This window comes from Corapipo altera, unplaced genomic scaffold (assembly GCF_003945725.1).
Source record: "Corapipo altera isolate COAL_440 unplaced genomic scaffold, ASM394572v1 45, whole genome shotgun sequence".
Lineage (NCBI taxonomy): Eukaryota > Metazoa > Chordata > Aves > Passeriformes > Pipridae > Corapipo > Corapipo altera.
Window position 1 is genome coordinate 11578115 of NW_020884877.1, and position 20261 is coordinate 11598375.

Genomic DNA, 20261 nt, shown 5'->3' on the forward strand with positions numbered 1-20261 from the left:
TCAAAGAAAAATGAATTTGCTGTCCCCAAATTACCTGGACTTCACAGACAAGTACTTTAGGTAAATAATAATGGGTATAGTTATACCACCAGAATTTGGCACTGCTGTTCCCGTTTATAAATAACTTTGCCTAGAAATCAGATAGCAGCATGTGCAGGTGTGAGTCATTAGTGCAGGAGACACAATGATGTGTGGAAAAAGAATGGCTCACATCCAAACCAGCCCACACGCTTTCATCAGCCCCTTGAAGTCTGCAGCACGGAAAATAAATTTTTCAAGTCAGGCTGCTAAAGCCCACCCAATCTTAAAGCTCAAAGGTGCAATAATATGGAATGCAATGCTTCTCCCAGTGCTTTGTCAATCAGTCATGCTCAAAAGGCAGTTTTGTAAGACACTAGTTTACTGTCTGAGTTAATTATCACAATGTCAACTGAATAAATTAATATCCCCATAATACACACACAAAAAATGTGTGTCAGAGCTGCTTTCTGTAAATCGTTGTTTTAGAACATGTTTTTTTAAGTTCTAAGGAGTTAAGAAGATAACAAAATTATTACTTGATTTTATTTTTAAGATTTCATGAGCTGAAACTGGAAACAGTTAATGATACTGACCTCCCTGGTTGCAGAGTTAATGGAGGGTGTAATGAAGAAATCAACAAGTACCAAAATAGCACTTATGATAAGGTGCTGGGTTTGGAGAGAATTTCAGGGAAAGAAAAAATGGTGCTTTTAGTTCAGGAATATGCCTGACTTAGTTCTAACTCGTCTGGCAAAGTTTATCCTTTCAAGGCTTAAGTTAGGCTGAAGGGGGATAGACAACTTCGATGTCAGGTGAAGGTTCTTGGCAGAACAATTGAATTCAAACAGGATTCAAGTTATTTTTTTAACTGAAGATTAAAGACAGAAGTAAGTGGGTTCTTTTTCATATGGAAGCACATTTGCATTCTAGATCTGGTATGTTTTCAATATTGCAGATTGAATCCTTGCTTATTTTAATAAGGTACACATTTCACTATTTGCTGAACAATCCTTTTTTGCCATATGTCTTCTTTTTCCTATTTTTGCAGTGAAATAAAGATAGAAAATTGAAGCACAAGTTTAGATCACTTTTGCTAAAATTTTGGCTTAAGGTCTTATCAAAAGATACCCTATGTTTTTTCTTACTTAGTGTTTTGAAATTATGATTAGGATTCAAAGTTCTGTGCAGAAATGATCATCTCCTTTCCTGTTTCCATTGGCATATTCTTGTGCATGGATTGAACAGTGAAGTATGAGAATTGGACACCCTAGTAGACATAGAATAACATATAGAAAGAGCAGAGAATGTCAAACTATTTGGGCTCTATTACAAATTACATGGTTCTGCAGGAATTGTGTAAATATTTATGCTCAGCCTCTCCTGACTGGCATCTGCCTGGAAAGGGTAAAAAAAATTTTAATGTCAGTCTGCCTTCTGTGATGTTGATACAGCTAGAGCTGATGCAAATGGCCTGAGGCATCAACCACCTTTCCACATTTTTAAAGACAACAAAATTCTGTAAATTACAAGCACATAAATCCAAATTAAGATGTCAGAGGTATTACTGCAGGCTCACAGTGACGTAGATCAGAGCACTATTTGGCTCAGCTACTTTTCTGCTCTTGTTTCTTTCCACTGTGCTCATAATGAAGGAGAGGTAATATATAATTGCTGAACGGACTTTCCTGTAAATAGTTTTATTAAGAAAGCAGTTAAGGAATTTTTCTATACTTTGTGATGATTTAAAAATCTCATTTCATTTAAAACTAATAAGAATTAACCTTTTTGTTCCTTCTCGTGGTTTAAGAAGTTATTCTATTGCCTTGGTATTGTGTTACTTTTCATTTGTCTCTAGTTTAATAGTTACCAACCTCAAACCACTAAGAACGACACTATCTAGATGTATAGATAAGTTTTCCTCCAGCAACTTCTCTGTCACTTTACACAGAAACTGTTCTAAAGATGATATTATTACTATACACTACTTTCTTTTTTCTCTCAGATATGTATTTAACATGAGGTTTTGAGCTGTTTTCTTAAAGACAAAGGTTTGTAGGGTTTATTCCCCTACTTCCTTATGTAAAACATTAACACAATGTAATAGGTAGAAATTACAATGTATGTTAGAAGTGCTTTTAACCAGGTTTGAAAATACTATAACAGATACTAATTCAGATTCCCAATTGGTATAATCAGGTTCAAATAACAGTATTGTTAAGTGTGTCCACTTGTATAATCAGTTCTGCCAGAATAAGATTCTGCACTCCTGCAGAAATATTGTATTTCTAAGGAAAAATATGTGGGTAAAAATGATACAGTAAAAACACACTGCATGCCTTATCATTATTTTTCATCTTAAAAACTGGAAAAAAAGGATAAGAGCAACTTTCTCAGGAGAAATATATGAAGAGTAGACAAATGTCACCAGCATAACATGCTCTGATATCCAGTAACAATTATATTAGTCACTAAGTATACATAAACTCAAAATAGGCAAATGTAGAACACCCCAGGCAAATTTCCCAATGTTGAGGAGAAATTCAACAAATTGACATAAGAACATATGTCAAAAATATGATGTGATTATGTTGTGTTGTGATGCTTCTATGTATTATGGAACAAAGGGTCACAGTACAGTGTATCCTGGTGGGAAGAAGATACATAAAATGGTGTGGTGAAAGGAAGGGTCACTTATGCTATGGATCTCACTTGCATAAGAAAACTTGCTTCACTTTTTTTTTCTAGTTGAACAGAACCAACCCTTTTCATCCCCTTGGGACTGATGCTGCAGACAGGGGAAAATCAGGGGAACTAAACTTATTCACACCAGGCACAGTGTAACCTGGCTGGTTTATGTGTCAGATTCAGGATTTTGTGTTCCAGTTGGAGTTTCAGTTAGCAGGAAGGTTCTTGGTGGCATTGGCTCTACTCAGGCAAAAATATCCACCTTACTGAAGGAGAAGGAGAAGCTCAGCATGGCAAAGGATCAGGCTTCAGCAGTAAGCTCTGCCAGAAACATTCTCTCTCTGTTAAACAAAGTCCAATATGAAAAAAGGCTACTTTTCAAGTAATTTCTCCTTCAGAAATCACAAAACACTTTTCGAAGTATGTGACAGAAGAACCTGAATAGAAACTTCTTAATGTCACAGTAATCTCAATGCAGACTGTTATATGTAAATGTGCTAACTTCTTTCTTTGTTAAACTGCACACAGTATTCATGCAACAGCAGGATTAATTTTCACTCATGACTCATAACAACATGTCCAGATTTTCGCTTCCCAGTACAAGTGAGACATGGATGTACTGGATAGAGTCCAACAAAGGTGCAGAAAGAGGATTAAGGGACTGAAACATCTCCTCTACAAGGAAAGGCTGAGGGATCTGGGACTGTTTATCAAAGAAGGGAATGCTCATGGGGGGATTTAGTCACTGTGTATAAATAGAGGATGGTAGGTTACAAAGAGGACATAGCCAGACTCTTTTCAGTGGTGCTTACTGATAGGACAAGAGGCAGCGGACATACACTTCAACATAGGAAACTCTGAACATCAAGAAACACTTTTTTACTGTGAGAGAGGCTGACAGGTTGCTCAGAGAGGTTGTGAAGTCATCCTAGGAGTTATTTAAAAGCTATCTAGACGCAGTCCTGAGCAAACAGCTTTAGGTGGTCCTGCTTGGGGGCAGGGGGTTGGACTAGGTGACCTCCAAAGGCCCCAGCCAATCTCAACCAGTTTGTGATTCTGGTCCTGTGCCTGCACTCTGGCTCTAAAGACAAAATTTAATTTGTACTAAAAGTGAAAGAAGACATCTTTATTCAGTTATGGCTAAACCAAGAATTAATAGAAGTAGTTTGTGTACTCTAATACTTAAAATCTGCAGCACTGTGTAAATGAATAAATCTATTAACAAGAATTGGGAGTTGGTAAGTAGAGTAGTATAACAGTTGTAGAATTGTGACTTGAAGATGACATTTTCAGTGTATAGATGCATATGGAATTTATTCTTGGTTTCAATACCACTCAATTAGCATGATCAGTTATTATATATAGTATCTACCAGAGGTCAGACATGTGGAAGTTGAAATGGTAAAACCAAAGCCTGCAACTGTGTTTCAAGAAAAATCAACTTTGAGGTGACACTTATTAATTTTCCTATGCCAATTTAAAGTTCTGATTTGCAGCTCTTGTTTTTAGCACTGGTATTATCAGTCTTCACAGCTCTCACTCTGCAGTACCAATCCCAAGATCTTCCCATCTCATGCAGTGACATTTATAAAGCTTTTATAACAGTGTCTTTGGACCGGCTGGTTCCACTGATTTAAGCATAGTAGGAACCAGGAGCTTTTCCAAAATTTTGACAAAATTTTTCTTTGTGACCTTCTTTCTCCCCTCAGATAAATCAGTTAATCTTTCTTTGGCTCAGTTTTGCTGTCTCTAGATAAAAATTACGACATGACGTTGCTGCTGTAAAACTTTGTTCATGGTCTGCCAAAGTGCTTTGATATAGTGAGGTTTAGGCACTGCAGAACTGCCTGCCTTACACAACAGCTGCAGGCTCCCTGCAGGCTGGGGACTGGACTTTAGTGGCTCTTCTTTAAACAGGGGAGAGCACCCAGGCAGTAACAGCCCCTCTTGGTCTTTCTGGAAAGCATTACACAGGTAAAATGTCCTCCGGGAACCATCTCAGCTTGATTTTTTTTTTTTTTTTTAAGATGATGATATAATTTTGATGTATCAAAGATGACCAGCGTTCAGCCTTTGAAGGAGAGAAAGTTTATTCGTGGGTAGGAGTTGTGGTTTTGAGGATTCATGACCTTTTGTAATGTTGCTTATCCGTATTATTTCAGATGAACTAGTAAAAGCTGCCTAGCACTTCTCTATAAGACTTTGCTACAAAGGATGGAGTCCTGCCAACTTTCCAAATCAATGGATGGAAACACTAGAGTTGGTAAAGTAATATCATCTGTAATTTCTGGGTTGATTTAATGGCCTTCTGGCTGCAGGTGGTCACACAGATATAGTCAGTACCTCCACCATCCAGATTTGAGAGCTCTCAGTAGCCCTTGCAATGAGGAGTCTCCATGGCTTTCAACTTTTTTACAATATAGAAACATGTTGGTTTACTGGTTAATCATATTACTTTAACTTTGCAGGCCTCATTTGGGCTGCCTGCAGGGTGAGTTTTTCCTTGCTTTCAAGCTTGATGTGTCTTTACTGAATGCCCAGGACTAAGTGCTGATGCCAGACGTTGGCCTTACAGCTGCTTACACTGGCATGGTGATGCTCCTTGTCTGCTACCTCTACTCTTTTTCTGTTTATACACTTCTGATTTTAATAAAACCACTGTTGGTCCTTGTGTAATTTTTTTTTTCTCCTCTTGTTCCCAAATCTTCGTTCACGAAGCCTAGCCATGAGCTTTTCTCCTCTTGTTCTAATTTTTCCTGCTAGGAATCCTGGCTTAATATCACGTGTTGAATAACGGAGTGGCAGTTTGAAGTGTTTGCTGGGACAGGGCTTATTAGTGGCTGTCACTGATTCAGGTTTGGGTAAGATATAGAGAAGTTTGCAGTGAAAATAACTGGATTTTGCATGTAGGAGATCAGGCGATTGGATCATAGAATAGTAGCCTTTTTTTCTTTTACATATATTTAAATTATTTTTGGCTTTCTAGTCTTTAGCAGAATTTTTTCCTATTTCAGATTCAGTTGGAGCAACAGCATTTAAAATTAGATGCTCTATGGAAATTTACAGTACAATTTATTGTCCTTTCTACTTTATACCGAGTGCTAAATTTAATCCAATGTTAAAATGTTTAAATATGTCTTACCGAATATTGTTAAAAATAGATTTAATAGACACTGCCAATGTTTTTGTTTGTGTAACAGAGTAATTCAGCATGGCTTGTTTAGATTTTTTTGAGCTTCACCCTTTGCTAGTGAGGGGAGTTATGAATAAGAAACCTTCAAATACCTGCCGTAAAAAAAGATATGATTAGTAGATGTGTATAGTTCTGACTGTATAAACAGTTTTACAAGTGTATTATTGTAAATCAAATTAAATTTGTTCATTTGTTTTCCCAGTTTAAAGATCTTGGGTGCACAGCAGAAAAGAAAGATGGGGTTTGTATTGAGCAACCAGAGGGCAGTGATGGGGCCTGCAGAAAGATGAGAGGCTGAGACTGAACACATTTAAGCTGCACTCCTGCCCTTTCCTGCCCCTTGGTCCTGCATGTGATAGTCTCCCTGTGCCATGGTTTGTGAGGACAGTGACCTACATAGGATTCAGGTTTTAAAACTGTAATGAGTCTGCTTCTACCTGAGACATGTTTTGTAATCTGTCTGGTGACGCAGTTATCTAGTTTGAATGTGTGCCAGTTATTATACGAGACAGGCAAGTACAGAGTCAGTGCTGAAGGATTGCTCCCGTAGTCCTTTTCAGCTGTTTGCAGACACCAAAGGCTTCCATAGTTAGATAGTGAGCTTTATAGGTCAGCGATGATGCTGTATGTTTGCGAGCATTAGCACACTGTTTTGGTACTGCATAAATAACCACATGTAAATGACAACTAATAAATAAATAAATAAATAAATAAATAAATAAAATCAGAGGCAGTAGAAGATTGACCCAGGAACCTCTGCAGGTTCACTGATAAAGGTGGAGCTATGCACCCTGTTTGGGTGCCCAGAATTCAAGGGTGTCTCTACCAACCATGTTCTTTCCATACTTGGGATGGAAAAATAATTATGGAAAATATTTCTTGAGAATTGCAAACTTAAATGACAATTAGATTTTATCAGGTGTGTGGATAGCCAGACCCTGCACAGCTGGCAGAAGGTAAAGGAATTTGGATGAATGCTTGTGCTTAACCATTTTGCAATTGAATTTGGTTTATCCTTTTCAGAATTCAGTAGAATATTTCATTCTCTGAATCTATTTTGAACACCTTAGGAAACGTTTCAAAGGGCAGCTGGCTTCCCTGACTGCGTTTAAAGTATGTCCACAAAACATTTATCATTTTAAACTATAGCAACAACATTTACTTTGAAAGGGCTTCTTTTCTCTTTCTAGGAAGGCTGTTCTAGCTTCTTTTCCCCCCAGGCTTCCCGAGCAAGCTGTGTAAAGAGAAGTGGCTCCTGTGGCCGCTAAAGAAAACAACTGAACCAGACAGCCCTTTGCTGAGAGCTTAACCTGGAGTTTGTGCCAGAGTGAGTACACAAGCACTACTGAGAGGCTTCTTTCTTCCATCAGACATCAGAATTGTTTTCCTTTGTGACCACGGGCAAGCAGGTGCTTGGAGTAAGCCAGAATCCGTGAGTTAAACTGTACTGGATAGTTATAGCAGCGTGTACTCCTGGAGAGTGCTCGGTGAGGGCAAAACTGCATGAGGGGGAGGCAGGGTAAATGTCATTGCACTTATCTGAAGCTGAACTCAAGGCTACTTTCCAGCCAGCAAGCGTGAAGCTAACATTTTACCTCTGCAGTGTGCTGCCATTGCAGCACTGGCTGTTTTTCATTATTAGCACTGCAGATCTGTGTGCATGCAGCTTTGTTGCTTTTACACCTTCTTCTCATGAAGGGAAATTTTCAAAACTTGCTTCCCATGAGGTACACAATTCTAGAAAATAACCTTCTTTTGAACTTTTTAAGTTGTAACCACTAAGGGCTTTTCTTGTGTAGCAAGGGAAGAGTTTGCAGGTTCCATAAGGACCTTCATCCCCAGACAGTGTGGTGAAGGGAAAGGTGGTATCCCTTGAGGACAGGCATTGGCCAGAGGTCTACTCCTTCCTGTTTCTGATGATAAAAAAAAGTTTATATAATGTATGAATTTATTGTGAAACTTAAGACCAGATCATGAGAAGAAACCCTTAAGTTATTTTTAGCAGTTCAGAGGAACACTAATAAGCATTTTATTAACTTATGTATTCTATGTCTCATCACCTATGAAAAGCCAGATGAAAGGAAAATGAGTGTCACACCTCAAGACACTGTGATGCTCTAGTGTAGGTGTCCAGATGCTGATGTGCCCAGACAACTCTGCAATCAAGTATGAAACTTTTGGCCTGTAAAACTGTGATTATGAAGAGGAAACATACAGAAACCTGCACTTTAAAATTCTGAGAGAGAACTGTTTTGTTTCCTACGGATTTCAGAACTGATGCCATTAAAAACAAACAAAACTCAATGAAACATGGGCACAGTTTTGTAGCTTTCTTGTCTGAGCAGTTAATATTGCAGAATCTAGAAATACTTTATACTTCCAAATATTAGAATATACTACTTTAGTTCTTATTCATAGGTCTATCTTTAGGCATACAGTTTGGAGATGTGTGGAGATACTAAAGCAATGGGAGTATATCCTTCTGTGGGAAGGACAAAGTAACTATCGTCAGGGCATTCATTGATCAAAACTGGTGTAGTTTTGCAGTAAAGATACATCATCTTCAAGACATAGCTGAAAATAAAGGTAGCTACATAACTGAATACAGAAACTTCCAGTAATTATACTATTTGTTTCCTTGGTAGTTACGTTTTAATACTCCTACCGTAAAATAACTCCATAATGAAATAATAGAATTTAGAAGAGAGTGAGATATTGAAGCAGTGCCCATTACTTCATTTTCTTTTCATCAAGGTTTCCTGCCCTGATAAAATATTGAACAGTTTGTGAGCACAGCTTTTTAGCTTTTGTGTGCTGCTGTGAATTTGTGACGTGAGTGTAGTTGCTGCCCAAGGACATAGTACTTACTGAAGGGTTAGGTATGAGAATCTTGTTAACCTGCAGTGACTGTATCTGAATGCCTTATAGTTGGCACAAAAAAAAAAAAAAAAGAGTAGTATCTTTCAACATCTCAGCAGATTCATTAGATTGTTATTCAGCCTGAACATAATTTTTATAAAATATACTATTACATACTTATCTATATTTGTATGTTTTTCAATATGTGAAATAGTACTTTGATGAATCATTACAACTAACCTTATTAGACAAAATAATGAGCTATATCTGCTAAAACTGTGCTTTTGATTTTTTTGTTTTTATTCTATTTGCTTTCTCAGAAAATTGCTTAGTTTGATAAAATTGGAGGCTCTTTTCCTGTAATTAGTTTAAAATAGATGTTGAAGGAAATTTTCTTTCAGATATATTCCATTTTGCTTCAAAACTATTTTTTTAATGACCTTCAGTGTAACAAAGGGAAATTACTTTATGTACTTTGGAAGGTTATATTGGGTGTTTTTCCATGAGTTTCACACTAATATTTTGTGCATTGATGTAAAGGAAACGTGTTGCATATTCAACCTTTGGACCTGGTGTCAGAACACAGTTGCTGCATCTGGTTAGCCTCACTTTAATAAACTGTTTTGTAAAACCTGTACAGATGCTGGTTGGTAGAGGCAAGCTGTCCTGGCCTGTTCAGTGCTACAGAAGAACAGCAGATGGAGAAAAGCTCAGCTCCTTCTTAATGAGGTCTTGTCTCATCAAGACAATTTGAAATAACCATGTCATTTATAATTGTCATTTCCTGTCATGTGATGCTTAACAGTGTGTCTATGGCCAACCGTTCAATACTCTCTCCTTACAATACATTTTAGTCTTTTGTTCAATTTATTTGCTGTTACCAAAAGTCATTATTATATTATTGAAGCATATCCATGCTGAAGAATTAAGATAGTAAAATATGGACTGTGCTTTATACTCATTACAAGTTACATTCTTCTATATAAGGAGAAATAGTAGTAGTCACCAGGAATGGAAATAGAATTACAGTGCATTATGGTTTAGTGATACAGTATGTTTTTACCTTGGAGCACCAGAGAATTAGTAATTATGTACCTGTCACTTAAAAGGAGGGAAAGAGGCTGTGTCCAGTTTATGGTGTTATGTGCCATTTCCTCAACTTTTTACATTCTCTTTGGAGGGAAAATCCCTGAAGTGTGAATCTGGCATAACAATACCAGCTCCTTACAGTATGTGGCTCAGACAGATAAAAGTTGAATATTACATTATTCCGTGTTTGTATGGAGTGTCAACAGCCATAACAGCAACATGTTGGAGGTGCTTGTAAGTATTAGTACTGCAGATTTAAATCTGTAATCCGAAATCAGGACAGGATAACTGCTTTCTACTCCATTCTACAATTTTGATTAAAAAAATCTTATTTAAAATGCAGTTACCATTAGAAGTGTCTTCATTCTTTGTTTATTTGGTGCTGTATTACAGTTTGCCAAAAGTGGTTTAGGTAGCAGTCACCCTCAGAGTTCAGAAAGTACAAAAGAGGAATAACAGTGGGTGTTTGTTTTTCCAGTTGTTCTTAGGTAAACAGGGATAATTGATGTATCTTATCACAGAGTGGTTTCTCTCTACCTGACAGGAGTGTTTTTCTTGGTTTTTTTTCCTTCACAGATGTTGACATTTGTTAATTTCTTCTACTGATTATCTTAAACAGCTTTGTGTCTCTTTTCTTAGTTACACTACGCCTTACACAATTAGTTTGAGTGATGAAAAGAATGATGTTATGTCAGTGGCTTTCCAGACTCTTGCCAATTCATAAAGCAGTGGTTTTTGGATGTTAATTTCTGTATAGAGCCAGTACCTTGGAGTTTGAGTTCCAGGGAGCAGTGTTTTTAAATATTGCAAAATTATATTTTCTTATTGATAAAAAGACTTTTTTGCTAGATGTTTTTGTGATGGCTGAAGGTTCATAAACTTCTTGTATGCTTTCCATTGTCACAGGGTCACATTAATGGTTGGGAATAGAGGTTCCAATGGGAGGTCAATAAATAGTAATATTATTTTTATTAAGTAAAAATGTATCCTGTCTCACTATGAGATTCAAAATTGCACTAAATGTCAAATTTTTCTCGAGTTAACTTTTTGGTTCTGCATCTCTTATTTGGGTGTGTTTTTAGTATCATTACAAGAAAATATGGATAGGTTTTCTGTTTTATTTTGGAAATAAAAACTAAATTGAAAGATGCAAAATTCTCTCGGAGAAGTTCTGACCACCAAAAAATTAATCCCACTTGTCAGTTTGTTACAGTCTAACATTTTCTTTCATTTTGTGTATTCTTTCCTGAAGATCTGGTTGGTTTTAGAGTCCAGAATATATAATTTTCCTTTAGAGGCAATCATGATGGAAAGAGGTTGAACGTAAAATGTTTCCAAATTAGCAGCATAGGTGAGCACCTTAAAATCTGCAGTTATTCTGACAGAATGCCAGCTGTGAAGGCACAAAATTCAGAAGATCTGAAGATCCTTTTCAAAACCTCATCATTACTAAAACACAGACTAGGTGGGTATACAACCAGTGGAGTGTTTAAAGCAGATAAAGTATAACAGCAGTTGCTGCTGTTTCTGTTCTTCCGGGTTCTTTCCTCAAATAGCCTCAATAGCACCTTTTCCTGGGTTAACAGTATTTTTCTAATTAAATATAATTTCAAAGACAAATGACCTCTTAATGCCAAAGCTTGCTACAGAAAGGATTCCTTAGAGTAGACAGACAACAGACCAAAGAGAAGAAAAGTTAGCTGCTGCAGCATTCTTTTGGCTGTGTAAACCGCAGAGTGCCTCAACTCCCACTGGCTTTGCAAACGTTAAGGCTATTCAGCACCTGTAAAATTTACTAAGTGTCTCAGACCTAAGCTTGGGAACCACTCAGCAGTAGCAGTATGTTACAGACTTGTTACCAGTATGTGGCTTAAAAATGCTGGTTTTGGACTTTGATCCGTTGTTATCCTCATGAAAGTGCCGGTCCTACAGATATTTAAAGTCATTTCATGCATCTCAAAATATGTTCCCAGTCCCTCTTTTCCAATCTTTCTTCATGTGTGATGATGCATTAAGGTTCAGTTTTTCAGGCACGTTCTTTAACTATTCCTTTTTTAGCCTTCACTGAGAAGACAATCAGCTTTCTGACTAATAGTTTTGGATCAATGTGCTGTGTTCCACTGTGATGGTATTCTCCAAAATCTACGTCCCCTAGAAATCAATAGGAATGTGATTCAAGCTTGCTTCTTGAGCTTAGAACAAGAAATTGTCCAGAAAAATAAAGAATATTTTTCTCGGGAAGCTACAGAAGTTTAATGTAGTCTTCAGCAGACGTTTTATGGAGTTGAGGATCTGTAGTTTTCCAGAGAAATTACAGAGGACGCTCACTGCTGGGACCCATGAACTCAATTGCTTTTGTTCTTTCCTAGACATTTGATCTCTCTTCCACCCATTTTATGTGCCTTGCCCATGACAATTTTGTTTTGTGTTCAGTGTTCTGCTGAAGAGTGAGTGAGCTGAGACTCTCCTGGGACATGTCCCCTAATTTTAGGTCTCTTTCCTATGAACAGTTGCAGTTGTTTTTAATAACTGTGAGTTTCTTTTCATACTAGGTGATGCAGATGTACCTCCCATTCTGTGGGATTGCCATATCCAATGCCCAACTATTTGCAGCTTCAAGGAAGGAATATGACAGAAGCAGGGTAAGTAAAAAACGTATAGTGGACCAATATCAAACTTTGGTCTTTTGTTCCTTCAGGGTCCAGCTATGTGTATGTGTTTGCTAAGCAGACAGTTTATCTACATTTCATTTCAAAAACGGTGTTTTCAACAGATGTCTTGATTGAAGCAGCAAGCAAAGAGCGTGGGAGGGAAATACACTCGTGGGGGTGGCTGTTGTTTCCTGATGTCAGTTCCATGTTTTGTAGTGCTGAAACAATTGCATTTGTGGCATAGACAGTGCAGGAGAGAGTGTTGCTTTGTCAGAGATTCAATCTCATAAAATTCTAGTAATATCAAGCCTTTTCCATCCTGAATTTTTAATATTCAATTCATGTGCAAATAATGTGGATATATCTTTCTAAAAGTAAGTAGGAAAGAAACCCCTGTATATGAAGGGTTTTGACAGCATGTGTCTGCAAAGATGCATTACTCATGATTGCTAGTGCCATGCATGAGTTGGGACAGGAGGTTCTGAAGTGAAAATAATGCTGAGCTCTCATGTCATTTACTTGTCAGAGAGGTTTTTTAATTTTTTCAAGAAATAAAATGGTAATTTTGAGTTGGTTTTTTTTTTAAATCGCCCTTCCTGCAATGATGACAGGAAGTTATACTTTTGTTAGCGTGGATCACAGCTCCAGAGCTTTCGTAAAAATACCCCTGATAGTGTTGAACCTATTCTTCCTTCACAAAATAGGGGAAAAACAGTGGTCTGGGCCTATATATTGAGCTCTGACATTTTTATATTCATGATTTTGGTGCTTTCCATATGTGAAAACTAATGCTTTGCACTACTTTGAAAACTAACAATAGCCCTTTCTAATGGCTCTGATATTTAAGGGTCGTGAGGAATCTGAGCTTGTCTTCGGTTCAGATCTGACAACAGACCATTATATTTTGGGGTGGAGATGTGGAGGAGACTTGGGGAATAAAAAAGATTGTCTACCAGAGTTTTTTTTTTATTTTGTTTGATGTTCAAATAAAATAATTGTTTGACTACACAGAGTCTTAAAATTTGCTGCAGATTCCCAGGCTGCAGGGAACTACACAGAATTTTGAGAAATCAATGTTTAATCTTCCGAGAGGGGCATTCAGCAGAAAAGCATTAGAGACATCCTCATTCTTTATTAGAAAAGGGTAAATTCTGGTGGTTGGATGTATCAGGAAGTTGGGTTAGACATACAGATTCTTTGTTTCTTGTTGCTGCTCAGCCATGCAAAGCATAACAAATGTCATTGCCATTTGACAGCTATGTGGTGACCCGTGCATGATTGCATTCTAGCCTATTGGTGGTCTTTAGCTTTGCCTAGTCCAAGGCTGAAGTTAGTTGGCAAGTACCAAGTGGTGGAGAAGTCCATACTTTGCCTTTCCCATCACACTGGTCCTCAACGGTGGCAACTTCCAGTGAGTGTGACCACAATTTTGCTGATGACCACCTCGTTAGAAGAGCTGAGACCACTCCAGTTTATATGCTTACCTGTATCAATGTTCTTTAGTGTCCCTGCCCTAAATGAAAATAAAGGAAAAAGCACAATTCTTTTGACCCATGGTAAGAAAGGACAGGACTTTTTTTTTTTAAAGTTGGTGAAATGAGAGGGGAAGCCCTCAGTTTTAAAACACTATATTTTACAGACATTAGTGGTAAAGGCTAGATCAGAGTGCTGTTAGAATATGAAGTATTGATGTGGGTTTTTTCCTTTCCAGCTTTGAACATGAAAATTGGGTAATAAAAGAATAAAATGGAGTTTAAATGCCCTAGCAAATTTGATATAGAAAATCAAGTAACTCAGTCCATACTTCAATGCATTACAGCCATTTTTTCATTTTTGGACCAAAGTGAAATAGTTTGAAAGATTGCCACTGTTTGCTAGGAGTTGGATTGCGCCTAATTATGAACTGAGAAATACTTCTTTCTTTCTTCAGTTACCCCCATGCCAATACTGTTGCCATAACCATTAAGAACATTTTTGAATGAAGATTTCAATGGGTCATTCATATTAAAATCAATCCCAGGGATGATACCTCCTTTGCAATGCTCCAAGTACTTATTAATTCTACAACCAATATAAGAGTTTTCTGTCCCTGTATGCAGGCATTACTGGAAGTAGTGAATGATCTCTTTGAGGAACAGACTGACTTGGAGAAAATTGTCAAGAAAATTATGCATCGGGCCCAGACTCTGCTGAAGTGTGAACGGTGCTCAGTATTACTTCTGGAAGATATCGAATCACCTGTAAGTGTAGCTGCACATTCTGTAGAAAGACTAATATTTGAGTGGTGGAGCATTTCCTTTTATTGTAGTGGAGCTGTTGCCTGGCATATATAAGTACTGGACAGCAAGAATTCTTCCAGCATGTTGTTCCTAAATGTGAGTTAGGTACAGGTCAAATCTTTATCACTACCACTGTTATGTTTTAATCGCAGTAGGCAGCTAAGTCCCACACAGCCCAGTAGGATGGGGAAGGGAATTGGAAGGCTAGAAGTGTGAAAGCTTGTGGGTTGAGGTACAGACAGTTCAGTGACGGTCCCACCGGGAAAGAAGGGTTTGCCACTCAGGGAGTTTGGTGCAAAATGACCTCTTTATTAACACAGCTCCTGCCTTAGATAGGGCAGGAGCAGAACTTGCCAGAAAAGTGGTGTAACTGGGAAGGAGGAAGGGGAGAACATGCTAAAAAAAAACAAATAGGGAAGGGATGGCCATCTAAGGAAAATACTGTAATGCAGCAATAACTGACCAATAAGATAACAGGACATAAGAAGATATGGGATAAAGGGGATTTTTAGGGAAAATAGGGTACAATAAGTGGGGAAAAATACAATAAAACATGAACACAAATTCATAACCCGAAGTGCAACAGTTTAATTAGTTTAAGTCATCATAAAGGGGTTTTGTTTTCACGTGGTCTCCTCTTCCTCAAAATTCCTCCTCCAGTCCTTGTAGTTTTCGTCGTTCCCACCTCCAACGGTTCAGTAGGTAAAGCAAGAGCTATATACACAAGCAAAGCAAAATAAAGAATTCATATGATCCTTCCAGTCAGCAAGCAGTTGATGTGTCATTTCCAGGAAAGCAGGACTTCATCATGTGCAGTGGAAAATTCCCTCAGATTTATTGCTGAGCATGACATTGTATGGTATCATAGTACGAGATACCCCTTTAATTAGCTGGAATCAGCCCAATCTGTTGTGCACCCATCAAGGTATTCCCTAGGGTGGCAGAATAAGAAACAGAGAAGGCCTTGACACTATGTAAGTACTGTTGAACAGTAAAACATCTCTGTTATAAATGTTTTAACATCTGTTATAAATGCTGTTTTCACCACATAACTAAAACGTATCATCACTACAGGCTACTATGAAGAAAATCAATGCCACCTGAGCCAAAACCAGTATAGATACTTTTTTCAGATGGAAACTGAAAGATACCATTTGTGATTCCTTATGGCCACTTGAAGGCATTTAATGGATGTCTGTAAGCTGCTGATGGATCAAACCAGCACTGGTGTGTGATCCAGCTGATATTCTGTGATTCTCAGTAGTCTGTGTGATGGAATTAGTGCTTACTACAGTGCTTACTACAGAGCAGCTATGACTTAGCTTAGAAGCAAGCTGCTCTTGTGGTCTGCTTAAAAAGGAAAAATTACCTAATTTATTATCAAATATTCATTTGCTCAGTTCCTTTCTTTTATGATATAGCCACAAGAAGGAAAGAAAAATCCTGTCTGTAGCTTCATTTACATTTAAAACCTTGCTAACGCTTTCAGGCCATTGACTTATCAAATGGGTGGTGCTTGCAAGCAGTTTCAGAACCAGAAACAGTTGCATCATCAACCAAATCTTTAATGCTCATTTTTACAACTAACCTTTTCTGCATAACATCCAGTAAGTAATTATCAGGTATCTTTGTTGATATTGCTGTAGTGTTCATAATTTTGCATCTGTTGTTGAAGTGTTGAAAACTGAAATAAGTAATTTCTATTCTAGTATGTAAACATGTTATATCTCCAGTCAGACTACTGGCCACTCAGAAATCACAGCTAAAAATAAACTCATCAAGATTTTGTTAACTGAGATACTGTGTATTCAGCAACTCAGCAGGATTTACAGCAGTCTAATAAGTGTCTTCACAGTAATCAGCTTCTGAACTTGTCTCATTAATATCATTTTGTGGAATCCAATTCTTTAGTGTGGAAGAACAGCAAGACAGTGAGGGCTGAACCTGCAACACAGGGAGTTTTCTCAGCTACTTTTAGTGGCCACTGGGATTTTTTCCTTCCTGAAAATTTTCTGATCACTTTAGGTTGGCAGGGGTCTGTTTGGGAATAGCTGTGTTTGCCCCTTTTAACAAGTTTCTTTACTACTTTGCAAAATAAATAATGAGAACCAGTTTCAATTCCTAAATAATGAAAATGCTGTTAAAAGATAAGTCCTCTTGTAACACAAAATCCATTGCAAAAGACACATTTGTATACAAATGTTGAGATAGTCATGTTCTTGTGTTAGGAATAAGCTTTCACATTGAGCAGATGAAATGAAAACACAAATTTCAGCATTACTGAAATAGGTTTGGTTTTTTGCAATTGCTCTGTCCACTTGACCAGTGAATAATTATTTTATTGCAGAGCTCTGTTAAGTTGAACAGATAGATGTTTTGGCAGGGGCTTCCACTGAGACTTTGCGGTACTGATATTTATAGGGTACGAAAGCCTCTTTAAAAATGCTTAACTTTTTTATGAGTATTGTTAGCAGTAAAATAAGTGACTGCCTTCATATTGGTAGCTCCCTCCAGTGTTTTCAAACTATTCAGCACAAACTGTCCTCCTTTCTACTGACTTGAGAAGTAGTTGAAGGATAAAAATGTTGTTCGTAATATAATTTTTTTTTCTACCCAAGTATTATTGGATTCACTGACTCTGCAGTTGATTATTTGTTGCTAGGCTGCGACAAGTCTAAATGATTATCACAGACAGACTCATAAGTTTGTTTGTATGGCAGAAAAAAACCCCATTCCTTTTCCTTGGAGGAAAGATATGATTCTCATTTCATTTAAGTTAACAGAAATGAAGTCATTTCAGTGGAGCTTGCCCTAAATTTTACCAGTTTTCATAAAAGCAAGATCAAGGTTTGTATTTCACTTATATATTCTCTGCTATAGAATTTTAACGTTTCTAGTTTATTTTTTCTTTCTAAATTCTCCTACCCCTCCACTCCCAATCTTATAATTGCAGTAGACAGTTCTACTCCATTCCTATGAAATGTCACTGTGTTTGCAAGTATAATATGATTTTTATTTTCCACTGAACAGTGCATTGTGTTAGTGACTTCTGAGTGGCTTTGTTCAGTTCATTTTTCTGCTCTTGGTACTATTTCTGCCTTTGACCTTGGAGGGTTTTTTCCTCAAACCATAAGCAATGAGTTCTCATTCCTTTAGACCAAATTATGAAATGTGGCCAAAAAGTCTAAACTTTTTCTAAATGGTCATAAATCTTAGGTTAATTTGGAGTAGGAGAATAGCATCTTGTCACCCATTTGATAATTTTTACAAGTAGCAAAACAGTTCTTTTCCTGATTTTCCCCCATTTTGGAGGCTTAACCTATATATCAAAATAAATCTCCATAGAGTAACTCAATATTAAACCATGTCTAAAATGTTGTCATTTGTACATTGTGCAAAAAGCTTTTACAGTACAGAACTGGAGCAAAGTTGGGGACTCATCTGAAAACATGACCTCTGTTCTGTGCCACGTTAGCCACTCTTAAAATGTTTCATATAGGTGCTGTTGGCACATACATTCAAGTGCAATTGGTTGCAATTAGTAATGCAAATGGGTCTGTCTGTATATTTTCCTGCATAAAACAAGTGAATTTTGGGTAAAGCTCCATAACTCACATTCTGAAAGCCTTTAAAGGGAAGGATATCATGTTTTAGAAGATAGTTTCCTGGAATTGAAAGGTATGATTTGGTTTTATATTGTTTGTTAGTGAACTGTGCACAGTGTGTATTTTGAACATGAATTCTACATTGGAGGAATACAGATTGTATTTTTATTCTAAGACCATTTGATAAAAATACTGTTTAAATATAGGAACCTCACATCACTGTTTTCTTAGATATTAATCTTAATAACAATCTTAAGTTACTTTTTTTGTGACAGGTGGTGAAATTTACAAAATCCTTTGAGTTGTTATCTCCAAAATGCAGCGCTGATACTGACAACAGGTTAGTGCTCATGTCTGCTGTGGTTATGGATTACTTTCTTTTTCGCAAAGTTTTAAATTTTTCTTCACCAAGCTTTTATTTGCTTATGGAACTTTGGGTAGATTTGATTGAAGAGTGTGAGCCTACAGTTTTTACTCAGATGAGACTCCTGCTTGCTTCAAGTGGAGAATTGCTTGAATAAATATATGTGTCTATATTTATATATGTGTGCATATCTCAGGCAAGAAGCCAGGAATAAACTGACTTTTTATTGTTGAACTTGTGGATAACACACATATTGTTTTGCATGGTTAATACTGAATTAAAAACTACAGAATTATTTTAGATCTCTTACAAAATGCCTCTGTACAGTGTGTTGAAAAGTTTCCAGTAAAATTTTATTTCTGCTCTTGTCACGTTGGAAAGCCTAGAAACCTCAGAGCATATATATTTCCTAGAAGCTGTGTTTGTGTGACTGAATCTCATTTGGGAGCCCAGTCAAAACGGAAGTATATGTTTTGCTTACTAGGATCTGTGTAAAGATTTATAAAAGGCTAATTTTAAGTAGTAAGAGAGAAAGCTTTTTCTTCATGTAGGGTTGCTATATTATTCCTACGAGATTATATCAGTGGTAACAGTTCACATAAAATGCCCTACATACCTGGTGAGGGGAGGAAGATTGAGGGCTCTTGTGAACTTTGTTCCATCTTTCAGGGCTCTGTGTTTATCATATTTTGCAAATATGATAATCATATAATGTAAAATATAATACATTTTATGCAAATTAATTCATACTGATTCTGAATGAGAATTCTCCATATCAAATGGTTGTCATAAACCCTCTCATGGATCGATCTTGCAGCATTAAAAAGATGGGTAGTGTTGTTTTTAAGATGTGCCAACTGACAGCAGAGTCCAGGGCCACACAGAAAGATGGGTAGAGGCTAGATCTCTCTCATGTCCTGTCCACTACTTCAGATATGGGAATGGTGAGGCAAATCGAAAACAAGTGATAAGAAACAGGAAGATTTAAATATGAATAAATAATCTGTGATTCATCTGAGAATCACAAGTTGCTGCTTTTGAAAGAGTTTCAGAGTAGCAGTTGGTCTTTCCTAGGGGGTGAAAATACATTTCTTTTGTTCAGGGACAGGAGTATGAATCAAGGGATGTGCTTGTTATTCCTGTTTTTCTCAAACTTGATCTGTAGCCAGATTAGTCAAAACAATGTAGAGTGGTGTCAAGATAACCAAGCTGGCTGGTTTCTTGTTACCATAGTTATATTAGCATGTTTCCACAAAGCAGTTTGTAGTAGCCTGCTCCACGTGTAGTCAAGATTATTTTAACTTTAGTCCAAGACACGAATAAACACATGCAACCTAGTAGCTACTCTTTATAAGACTTATAAAGGTATATTTCTGTTTATCTTAATATAAAGATGTATTGCTTTTTCTTGGTTTTGTTTATTTTTTTTATCCAGTGAAGAGTGAAGTTGGTTTTACAGTGACCAAGGTTAGACTGGTAGATATGATGTCACATTTGGATCTAGCACAGGCACAG

The 20261-nt window shown here is 37.1% G+C and overlaps 1 protein-coding gene across 2 annotated transcripts in view; it reads left to right on the forward strand.

The window, feature by feature from the left end:
* The window catches only part of PDE11A (phosphodiesterase 11A), a 127362-nt gene that overhangs the window by 34569 nt on the left and 72532 nt on the right, over positions 1 to 20261 (forward strand). For both annotated transcript variants that reach the window (XM_027637449.1, XM_027637450.1), the window contains exons 3-5: positions 12400 to 12489; positions 14598 to 14738; positions 18658 to 18722. In XM_027637449.1, coding sequence (XP_027493250.1) covers positions 12400 to 12489; positions 14598 to 14738; positions 18658 to 18722 — 296 coding nt within the window. The remainder of the gene's footprint in view (positions 1 to 12399; positions 12490 to 14597; positions 14739 to 18657; positions 18723 to 20261) is intronic.